The 11391-nt window shown below is 37.6% G+C and overlaps 2 protein-coding genes across 2 annotated transcripts; both read left to right on the top strand.

Moving 5' to 3' along the window:
- Positions 1-282: 282 nt before the first annotated feature.
- Positions 283-3172, top strand: LOC141605250 (large ribosomal subunit protein eL43-like). Its single transcript, XM_074423946.1, has 5 exons — positions 283-372; positions 2105-2144; positions 2503-2591; positions 2681-2763; positions 2873-3172. The coding sequence occupies exons 1-5, from the start codon at positions 370-372 to the stop codon at positions 2934-2936; spliced, it is 279 nt and encodes a 92-aa protein (XP_074280047.1). The 5' UTR covers positions 283-369; the 3' UTR covers positions 2937-3172.
- A 1803-nt stretch (positions 3173-4975) lies between these two features.
- On the top strand, positions 4976-9645 carry LOC141605249 (cytochrome P450 714C2-like). The gene is made up of 5 exons (XM_074423945.1): positions 4976-5343; positions 7086-7312; positions 7796-8040; positions 8146-8515; positions 9094-9645. The coding sequence occupies exons 1-5, from the start codon at positions 5061-5063 to the stop codon at positions 9529-9531; spliced, it is 1563 nt and encodes a 520-aa protein (XP_074280046.1). The 5' UTR covers positions 4976-5060; the 3' UTR covers positions 9532-9645.
- The last annotated feature ends 1746 nt before the right edge of the window (positions 9646-11391 follow it).

Below are 11391 nucleotides of genomic sequence, written 5' to 3'. Positions count from 1 at the left end.
GTTTGACATACTTAGGCGGCAAATTGTAAACTTTTGAAAATAAAAGGTGGTAACTCGTAAGACACAAAAAACAGAATAAGCATTTGTAGAAAGACGTTAATTTAATCCGTCTCGAACTCTAATCTGACCCGAAACCCATATAAATCCGACTTATACAAACTCGTTATAAATCCGCCCATATTTTATCCGAACCCATAACCTGCTCTTCTGACCCGTTTAACAGGCCTAGTATTCATAACTCTCAAGTATACAAGCCCATGGGCTTTTCAAGCCCTAGTCCAACCCCATTTATACCTTCTTCCTCACTATTTTTACAGTTTCTTATTTCGTTCTTCCTTCCGCCGCAGTCACCTAAGCTCACCTCTCCAAATGGTACTTTCTCCCTTCTTTTTCATTTAATTTAGTCTTATATTCAGTAATTATGTTTATAATTTTAGCTTGATTAGGATATTGAATTGGGTTTTAGGTAGTATGTACTACGAGTAAGTAATTATGGTGTTTTTGCTCCATTATTTTTGAGATAATTAGCTTGATCGTGTTCCGTATAATGTTGCTGGTTAGTTTTGTTAGGAAAATCTGAAAACATGTTTTTTTGGTATACCATTTTTATCCCCAAGCCATTTATATAGTGGATAGAAAAGAAGTTATACTCGGTATTGTCAATATCGAAGCCATAGATGAAACCTTTGTTTGGATCTATTCATTTTGAGGAAAAGGGAGACGAGTGAACTGTACTGGATATTATTTCCCATGTTTTGGCAGAAAGAACATTGCAGAGAAATGAATTAAGAGAAACGGAGTCCAGAGGGATATATTTTCCGCCCTCTGATAAATACATTCTGCGATTTAGTCATTTGTTTACCTTTTCTATTCATTCATTGTGAGAAGTATTTTAATCAAAGGTAAACAAATGATTTAAAGGGAAAACTCTAGCAATTCATCCCCTTCGGATCGCTTTTACTCTACTTTTTATACCCAAACGTAGGGTAACATTGTTTTTAGATACCCTTAACAGGAAAGGGGAGAGGTATCGGGATTATGTTCCTTAACATAGTAGTGAAAAAAATGTTTGTCCCTTCTTTCCGCCCTCTCTGCTCAGTCTTTCCCTCCAAACACCTCAATATAAACAATGGGTAAGAGGATGTGTAGTGATCACCTAGTGTTTTGTTGCTCTCGATTCTCTTACTTTCTTTAAGTACCTCTATCTTGGTCGTTCCATATGTTTTCTGTTGGTGCACCACATTCTGTTCTTTACCCGTTAATCAGTAGCACAAGAATTGAGCACCTGACGTTCAAGTAACACAGAACTTACCCTTTTCTCTCCTTGTCAACGCGTGGTCACAAATGTTTTGGATTGGTCTTATTTCTATATTCCTACTTTCTATCCCAACCCCAATTTTAATGCCAATTTATTTTTCACGCACACACTGTACATCGACCTCAAAATTTATGTTCCTACACTAACTATTTATGGGATATTTCCCAATAAAAGAACAAAAGTTAGAATTGATCCCACTCCCCCAAGACCAACAATCGTTATTGCTTGGGTTGGGATTTCTTCCCCCTCTCCGTTTTCTAATGTTTTGTAAAGGAAGACGTGTTTGTTGGTTGTTACTAAGTAACTGTTTCAAGTGCTTTTAGAACCTTTAATCTTTACTTTTCATTACCTCTTTAATTGAGAGGATGAGGAAAGTGGTCTCGCGTGCCCAAGCTGTTAAGTATTAAATTAGGTTCAATCTCTACTCGAGGCGCATTACTATGCAATTCCATTTTTTTCTAGTTCTTTTATTTTACACTTCACTACCCCTCCTTACCCTTAATTTTCACATATTTACATGTTAGACCTCTTCAAAAACAAATTTACTTCCTATTATGTATTACTTACATATTTTTAGAATTATTCGTTGCACCATACGAAACAACCATTAAGTTTGTATCATGCATCCGCTCTATTTATATACTATTAATTACGAAATCTTGATTCTAGCCAAAGTCCATTGAATTTTTCCTTGCTCGTGATTCGTGGTTCTGTGACTTGTGATTTTCTAAACCCCCTTTTCGTTTATTCACCGGAACTATTTTTGGTGTTGATTAATATTTGCAGGCAAAGAGAACCAAGAAGGTCGGGATTGTTGGGAAATATGGTGAGTTCTCCTGTTCCCTTTTAGTTCTTCCATTGATTCTGTGGTGAGTGATGACTGGTTAGATACTCACAAATCACAATGTGTTGTGGTGTATCACTGTATAATATACAGCTTTGAAGGCTAATATTTTGATAGTTTTGTCTTTCCAATTCTTTGGATGACTGGTATTCCATTGTTTCACAATAAACTAGAATTTGGTCTATTTGTTAGTTACACTAGACTAGGCATATCAGTGGATACATAGCAGTGGATATGTTTCTACCTTTTTCCTGAGCTATGTTATTAGTTTAGTTGGTTTCAATTCTCTGGTAATATGGTTTATGTTTGGAGAAAATAATGACTAATAAGCTCTGCTTAGGTACTCGCTATGGTGCCAGTCTCCGTAAGCAGATTAAGAAGATGGAGGTGTCTCAGCACAGCAAGTATTTCTGTGAGTTTTGCGGCAAGGTAATATTTTTCTTCGATCTATGTCGTCCCTTTGACTTTAAGTCTGCTCTGGCTTGGCTCTGATTGCTAAAAAAACATTGGTGTCTCAGTACGCTGTGAAGAGAAAGGCAGTCGGAATCTGGGGATGCAAGGACTGTGGAAAGATCAAGGCCGGTGGAGCTTACACATTGAAGTAATCTTCTCTTTCTTTTGTACTCTAATTTCTTAATTTCCTTTTAATGGTACTTCTCTCTTTCAAGTTATAACCGGCCCTTTACTGACCCTTTCGTTCCTTGTTGCAGCACCGCCAGTGCTGTTACAGTCCGGAGTACAATCAGGCGTTTGAGGGAACAGACCGAGAGTTAAACACGTTCCTACTCATTTCAGTCAATCAAGTAGAAATTTTGTACCCTTGTTAATTTACCTTTTTAGACCTTTAAGCTTAAAATCATTTGATTTGGTTTTTTACCTTCAGGCCTTCCCCTACTTGTTACTTTGTTTTTACTTTATCGTAAGCACACTCTGATAGTGTTGTGCAAGTCATGGCTTGTGGACCTATGTTAACTCGATTTTCGCTTCTTGGTTAATTACCTCTTTCGATCTTTATAGTATTTTTACTGTTGGAAAAAGCTCAAATCGACTTGTTTGTTTTATACCTCCCGCCTGGGGCCGTTTACTTGGCCTATGTTTCTCTGTCCGACTCTCCGCCGTGATACGCCACTTTACGTTTCAGTTTAAACTAATAAACCGAAAACTTAGCACAAAATAGCTGATCCGACATACTGTGGTGTATTTGAAGATTGCAGCAAAGTTGGTGTAAGACGGCTCATCGGCCAGTCATGGCTTTGTAGTTCCTTCATCTTCAGCACACTCGATAGTTTGATGTATTTTGTTTGTTTGCTGGAGTCTCATGCTCTCAGCTACTGATGGGTTATGGACATATTGTACTCCCTAATTTGATTCTTCGTTTCTTAGCCGTACCTATGTGAGTCGCTATGTCCAACGCGATATGAAAGCTATAGGTGTTTGGCCAACTGATGCCTATGTGTAACACGATCTGCAAGAGGTATTGGTGTTGAATCTCTGAGTGACCATCATTGATGACATGTTGATCAATGTTGTTACGAATTGCGAGCAAAAAACCCATATAATTTTGACAATTTCAGGAGCCACAAACTTGTCTCAACGACAAAAAAAAAACAGAGTAAATATTAGTCTCTGAAAAATATGAGCATCTAATATTTTCTCCCCCTCTTTAATTCAAAGGGTAATATTTGCTAAAGAAAAATAAGCCCACTTGCAAAAGGCCCTTAGTAACAACTAACACATTATTTACGTAATATTAAAGCCGTATTCTGGAGGCTTGACATTTTACACGAAATATCCAATTTTTTGAACTCAAAAACTTTTAAGTGGCCATAATTCGGTTTACAAGCTTAGAAAATGACGATTTTTTTTTTCAAATCGTTCTTTCCGAGAATTACAATTTGGAAAGATATTTGTCGAGTTTAGAGCTCGTGACCAAGAGATATAATCACTCAAATTTTGTTCAGTCAAAAAGTTTTTGACATACAAAAATTCCCATCGACGGAATCCAAATTCGACTAACTTTTTTTTTTCAAATTGTAGTTCTCGGAAAGATGAACGATTTGAAAAAAGATCGTCATTTTCTGAACTCGTAAACACGACCCGATCTGTTTGCCGAGTCTAAGTTTATTAACTGATTTATATGAGCCTTCTTGTTATTGAGCTAGTTCTATACATAAAATAGTCTTATCTGATTTCAGAATTGTGCGAAGTCTTGCCACCCCTAATGTGTTAAAAGGAATGAAATTTGGTTTTAACTATTAAGGAATTAAATTTGTCGAGATTATTATTTGATTTCAGATTTGTGTGAACTCTTCCCACCCCTAATGTGTTAAATGGAATGAAATTTGGTTTGAACTACTACTTAAGGAATCAAATTTGTTGAGATTATTATTGATTTTGTCTAGATGATAAGCATGAAGTATAGTTTGAAAAAGAAAAAAAAAGCCCACTGGCAAAAGGCCCTTAGCAAAGGACAAATTTTTGTTTAAGACGGGTAGGGGCGCTCGTTCCCGCTGATAAAAAAAACTGAAATTTTTAATTAAATTTTTGAACTTTTTTCAAATTTTCCATGTGGAGTTACTCGTTTTTCTTCGCTGGAATTTTTTTCCCTATTAACAGGAAATCCTGGTACCCATGTATCATGAATAAAACAAAAACTAAATGCATTGGAAAAGGTAAAAGATTTGTCCTGTATATCCATTTGGTGTAATATTTGTCATCTTAAACTTAAAACGGATATATCCGTCTTAAACAAGACTACCTGAAGAGAGGACTAAACACATTATTTATAGAACTTTTTTTTATTTTTAGGATACATTTATATAATTACATGTGTACTTTATTCTCTTAGTACTCATCACTAGTCACTACTCAAACAACTTCTCTCAAACAAACAAGAAAATGGGTATTCTCCTTGTAGGGATAATTACATGCATATTCATTTTGTTAGGATATGTTTATGAGATATTGGTGTTAAAGCCAAAGAGAGTAAGGTTGAAGTTAGAAAAGCAAGGCATAAAAGGTCCAAAACCTTCATCTCTTTTACTTGGAAACATACCTGAAATCATCCAAATCAAAACTCAACTCAAAAAATCAAGTCATGATTCAACCCTTGATGATTCTATTTCTCATGATTGGACTTCTATCTTATTCCCTCACCTTAAGCTATGGCAAAAACTTTATGGTATCATTTTTCTTTCTCCTAACTATTGTCTTTGAATTACATGTAATCATTTACTTTTTCCATCTCAATCTAGAAATATTTTAATCAAATATAAACAAATGATTATTAAAGTCTGGCGGGGGGAGGGTGCGTTTGCAGGGGCGCTCATTCCCACTGAAAAATGAAAAATGAAAAATCATAAGGTTTTAGTTAAAATTTTAAACTTTTTTTTAAGTTTATCTTATGATATTACTCTTCTGTTCTCGTTGAAATTTCCCGTCCCCTTAATGGAAAATCCTGGTTCCGCCATTGGTGGGTCGTATTTGTTAAATATATTACTTTTCGAGTTATTTGGTCATTTGGGTATCAATTATTGATGTTGGGAATAGTAATCCTTTTCCTATTGTTTGTTACAAGTCTACAACATCTGCATGTGACATGTGAAATCTGTATTTGACGCTCAATTTTCTTAAGGATCAAAAACTTGTAAAACCATGAAAATGGCCTGCCCCCTTGAGAATAAGGTCCAACCCATATGAGTTTCACATGTAGGGATCTCACATTGGAAAATTAGAGAAGAATATTTCACTAATAAGGCAAGGCAAGGGCTACTTTTTTTTATTGTCGATTGATTTTAGAATTGAACCCTCTTAAACTTGTATTGTGTATTCTTTCTCCTCCGTTTGGGTGCCCATATTCTTAACTTCATAAGGAGGCGATACAGCCACTTCGTATAAGTCCGATGAAATTTTCTTCCAAAACCAATCACCAATCGGTCATAAGAGGAGCTCCGCCGAGGAGCAATTGCAATGCTCATCAAATATATATAGGAAAAATGCGTGGGATATAGTAAAATGATGGGCGCGATTTATCAATTACGTTTTTTTTAATGGGTGGGTACCGCATTTTGTTTTTAAATCATTCCCAACTAGAAAGTAGGACAATAAAAGTTGGTCGGGTTTCAAACTCATTTGCGGAAGTATGTCGCGATTGGAGTATAAGGAGCGAGGGGGCTAGAGGAATGCGGATTACTCCTGCGATTGGCCCCCGATCTTGGCCCCTTTTCGCTGCTATTTACGCGTGTTCGGCCCCCCAAAACCAGCACTTTTGGGACAAAAGCCAGTAAGAAGGCTGAAAGCAAATTAAATGAGTCTTTAAGAAAACTTTGACTTTTACTTTAGCTTTTCGTCTCCTTAATAGCTGGAAGTTCTCCAAAAGTGTGAAAAGCTGGAGGACTTTGTACCATCCATTCCAGTGTGGGTGAATTCTCTTCAACAGCCCAAGGACTTGGAGCACATCGAATAAAGAGAGTATTTAATAATTCCTGTGTTTTGGTGAAAATGATCTCTTTCCAGTTTAGGACGTCCAATTAGTAATTACGGAGTACCTATTATGGTAAGCTATCAAATGGGACATAAATACTCTCAATTCTTATAAAATTGTGGGTCATCTCACTGTGCGAGTTTTGTTTTCCGTATGGTCCAAATCATCGCGCTCTCTTTTCTCATTTGTTTTATCTCAACTATCGAAGAAAACTATTAACCGAAACGAAAAGAATACTTCTCATTTGCAAAGTTTTTACATGTTCCTGATAAAATTGTCGTCGCATTTTAAGGGTCAATCATGTGTGAATGAACTAATGAAGCTCAATAATACTTGGTGACAGTGTCACACCCTTACTTAGTTGGTCTTTACGAACAAAAATTTGTCGAATGTTTTTTCGCTTTCATTAATAGAAGAAATAATTAAATGTCGTTATGCAGGACGGATGTTCATATACTCAACAGGAAACATGCAATTTTTGAGCATAACAGACCCCAACATTGTCAAAGAAATAACCCATAACACAACCATAGATTTGGGAAAACCCGATTATCTCTCGAAAGATAGAGGTCCTTTGCTTGGTCAAGGTATTGTCTCTTCAAGTGGTTCATTTTGGACTTATCAAAGGAAACTCATTTCCCCCGAATTCTTTCCCGACAAAATTAAGGTAACTGTTGTAAATTACTCATTACATTACTAGATGATAGGGCGTAGAACCTCGTCTGAATTTCAGAAAACATGATGGATCTCTCGGAAACAACCTTTTTCACATGATGTGCTTAATTAAAGTTGCGCATATCGGCATATATGTACTTCCTAGTTCCTACATTTTTTTTGTTACCAGAGTCAGGACTCAGGAGGGTAGCCAGAACTGAAAATTTGGGGTAGCAAAAATTCTTCTGGTAGTTTAGTATCTTTGATAAAACCGCATTTTTTTAAGATTTCAGGGTAGCGGAAATCAATAATATCAACTATTTTTTGGGATTTGGGGGTAGCGCTTGCTTTTATGTAGCTACCCCGGATCACAGTACAGTTTCATGCTACAGTCCATGTTTACCAACCTAAAATCATTTTGCGAGAAGGGTTTGTTGTTGTTGGTACTGACTACTGTATGCCTAACTTGTTCAAAATTCTATAAATATACGGGCAGGGAATGTTAGGGATGATGGTGGAAGCGTCAACCTCTATGTTGAACTCGTGGGAAGATACGATAAAAAATAATGACGGAATGGCAGAAATAACGATTGATGATGATTTACGAAACTTATCACAAGATATAATAGCAAAAGCCGCCTTTGGGAGCAGCTTCTCTAAGGGAAAGCACATTTTCGCAAAGATTAGAACGCTCCAAGGACTTATGGCCAAAACTATTCATGTCGGTGTTCCTGGTTCGAGGTTATATTTCTACTAATTTCCATTTTCGCTTGTTTAATCCTAATTCCTGGCTCCGCCAGTGCAAGTTTCGTAAGATGTTCTTCCTGTGGTTTGAACGTGTTGCAGGTACATGCCAACGAAAAGCAATTGGCAGATAAGAAGACTAGAGAAAGAGATCCACCAGATGATATTGAAGGTGGTAGAAGACCGGATAAAGGCGAAACGTGAGACAGATTTCTTACAAAAGATACTTGAAGGTGCTAATACGTGCACGGATCAACTTGATCCTACCCTGAAAATTAACATAGAGAAGCTCATTGTCGACAATTGCAAGACCATGTACTTTGGTGGTCATGAGACTACTTCTAGTACAGCTACCTGGTGCTTGATGTTATTGGCCGCGAACCCTGATTGGCAGGACCGTGCTCGAGCTGAGGTCTTACATGTTTGTCAAGATGGCCTTCCAACTGTTGAAGATCTGAGAAATCTAAAAGTGGTAAGTTTTACTCTTCATAAATAGCGAGACCTGTGTTTATTGACTCGTCACATTTCAAAACCACCCACCCCATAAAGCTATGAAGCCGAATCCAAAATCAACCGAAATGATTAATTGTTTGAATTGAAGGCTTATCCGGCCCTACTTTAACTTATCTATGTAGAAGATGAGAAAACCTAAATGATCATGACTTGTCCCGTTCTTTTGGACTTAATTTCAGTTCATTTCAATTCAGCTTCATTCAGTTCAGTTCAGAGCTTCATTCAATTCAGTTCTCTTCACAAATTAACTATTACTTCAATTCAGATCCATTAAGTTAAGTTCAGTTCCAATAAGTTAAGTTAAGTTCAGTTCCATTAAGTTCAGTTCAGACAGTTTCAGTCTAAAAGAATGGGGCCTTACTCCAATAGACTCAATCGGCAAACCGAAAAATGACTCGTTTAAAATGACATGTACCCAAAACGACTTGATAATACACATGCCTGGAATCGACTATACCTAAAATCTAAAAGTAAGTCGAGTTTGATCCGAATGACTTATTATTCATCGTTTTTTTTACTGTATGGTCCTTTTGGCAGCTGACAATGATTATACAAGAGACGCTCCGTCTGTACCCACCAGCAATCTTCGCGTCAAGATCAGCACTACAAGAGTCAAAACTCAACAACATTCAAGTTCCGAAAGGGATAGACATTCAAGTAACTATACCATTATTGCACCATGATCCAGAACTATGGGGCGAAGATGTGCACAAATTCAATCCTGAACGTTTTGCAAATGGAATAGCCGGGGCATGCAATGCACCTCAAGCTTACGTGCCATTCGGGTTTGGAGCTCGTTTATGTCTAGGCCAACATTTCGCTATGGTTGAACTCAAAGTCGTGCTTTCCATCATCTTGTCCAAGTTTACCTTTTCCCTTTCACCTAAGTATCGACATTCGCCTTCTTTTAGGTTGATCATCGAACCCGAGCACGGAGTTCCACTACTCCTTGGATTGGTAAGGACCAAGGAGTAGCTCTATAGGGTGACACCCTTCTGCCTAATAAAACAATTTGTGAGGATTTGAGCTCTGCACTTGTGTAATGGAAGGATTTATGGAATTGATTCCTAGTGGATATGATTTGAACTATATTTTTCTCTAATTTTCATAAAACAGGTTAATTGATACAAATTTGATCTGAAATACGAAAGGATTGATAGTAAATTAGTGATGATATTTGATAATCGAAAAATTCTTGTGTCCTCCGGGAGGACGATACTCCTTACCCTCAAAAGCAATCTATCAAATAGAATATTATAATAGCTTAGGTGTAAGGAGTACCGTCCTTCCGAAGGACACAAGAATTTTTCTAATTAATCATGTTATTGGAGAATTGGACGTTGACTCGACTACCGACTTCCGCCTTAACTAGGTAACTATCAAATGATCAAGTTTATGTCTCGATAGAACTTTCAGAATCTTGTCTTTCATAGTATGAGAGCTAGGTATATCGTCTTATAACAATTTTATACAAAACCGTTGCTCATGAAACCCAGGACAAAATTTGACTAAAGTGTGGTGTTAACCATGGCTGTCTTGGTGATTTTTGGGGCCCTGTACAAAATTTTAAAAGGGGTTATTTTCATTGGTATCCCTGAGTTATTAACTTTTCTCAATGGTACTAAAGGAATTAGATGCTTGCTTTATTGAATAAAGTACATCGCTTTATATACAAGGTGAGTGCTAACTAACAACAAGTCATACGCCTATTTACAAGCTATTCTTCAGGAGATTAGTATGGGATTTTATGTGACTATACTAAGTCTACTCCTAAGTTAGTGGACACGGTTAATTAGTTTGCAACTAATCTAAATAATACATAATCTATCACACCCCCGCAGTCGAAACGGGAGGAGGACGGACGCTTAGACTGTCTCGAAAATCATCAAATAAGACGCGCGGAAGACCTTTTGTAAAAATATCAGCTATCTGATGACGAGACGGAACATGAAGCACTCGAACTTGGCCACGTGCGACTTTTTCACGAACGAAGTGTATATCCATCTCTATATGCTTTGTTCGTTGATGTTGCACGGGATTACCGGATAAATATATAGCGCTCACATTATCACAATAAACAATGGTAGCTTTTCTCGGTGGACAATGGAGTTCTAGAAGTAAGTTTCGGAGCCAACACGATTCAGAGACGACATTTGCTACTCCTCTATACTCAGCCTCGGCACTGGACTTGGACATGGTGGGTTGGCGTTTAGAAGACCAGGAGATGAGATTTTCACCTAGAAAAACGCAATATCCGGAAGTGGAACGACGTGTATCGGGACATCCACCCCAATCCGCATCAGTATAAGACACAAGGTCGGACCCAGACGTGCGGAACAACTGCAAGCCAAAAGATAAAGTACCTTTGATATAGCGGAGAATACGTTTAAGAGCAGCCATATGGTCAACAGTCGGAGCATGCATATGGAGACAAATTTGTTGTACAGCATATGTGATATCGGGTCTGGTGAAAGTGAGATACTGTAATGCCCCTGCCAGACTTCGGAAAAGGGTCGGATCGGAAAAGGGAGTTCCTGTGCCGCCTAGTTTGGCCTTTGTGTCAACCGGTGTAGCAGACGGCTTACACGAGGCCATTCCTGCTCGCTCAAGTATTTCTTCGGCGTATTTATGTTGGCATAAAAATAAGCTTCCTGGTAGCCGGGTTACAGCAATTCCAAGAAAGAAACTCAGTGGACCAAGATCTTTCATGGCAAATTCAGAAGCAAGCCGCGACATAATAGAGAGACGAAGTGCATTCGATGAGGTCACAAGAATTATATCATCAACATAAAGTAATAAGTAGGCAGTGTCAAGTCCCTTTTTGTAGATAAATAG

This window comes from Silene latifolia, chromosome 10, assembly GCF_048544455.1.
Source record: "Silene latifolia isolate original U9 population chromosome 10, ASM4854445v1, whole genome shotgun sequence".
NCBI lineage: Eukaryota > Viridiplantae > Streptophyta > Magnoliopsida > Caryophyllales > Caryophyllaceae > Silene > Silene latifolia.
The sequence above is the reverse complement of the archived record's forward strand: the minus strand, read 5'-3'. Positions and strand labels throughout refer to the sequence as shown.

Excerpts from the sequence above, each read along its gene's own strand:
- LOC141605250 (XM_074423946.1), top strand. Across the intron at positions 2,145-2,502 it reads CGGGATTGTTGGGAAATATG|GTACTCGCTATGGTGCCAGT; the intron begins GTGAGTTCTCCT and ends AGCTCTGCTTAG. Across the intron at positions 2,592-2,680 it reads TCTGTGAGTTTTGCGGCAAG|TACGCTGTGAAGAGAAAGGC; the intron begins GTAATATTTTTC and ends TTGGTGTCTCAG.
- LOC141605249 (XM_074423945.1), top strand. The coding sequence starts at position 5,061 with ATGGGTATTCTCCTTGTAGGGATAATTACATGCATATTCATTTTGTTA. Across the intron at positions 5,344-7,085 it reads GCTATGGCAAAAACTTTATG|GACGGATGTTCATATACTCA; the intron begins GTATCATTTTTC and ends GTCGTTATGCAG. Across the intron at positions 8,516-9,093 it reads ATCTGAGAAATCTAAAAGTG|CTGACAATGATTATACAAGA; the intron begins GTAAGTTTTACT and ends TCCTTTTGGCAG.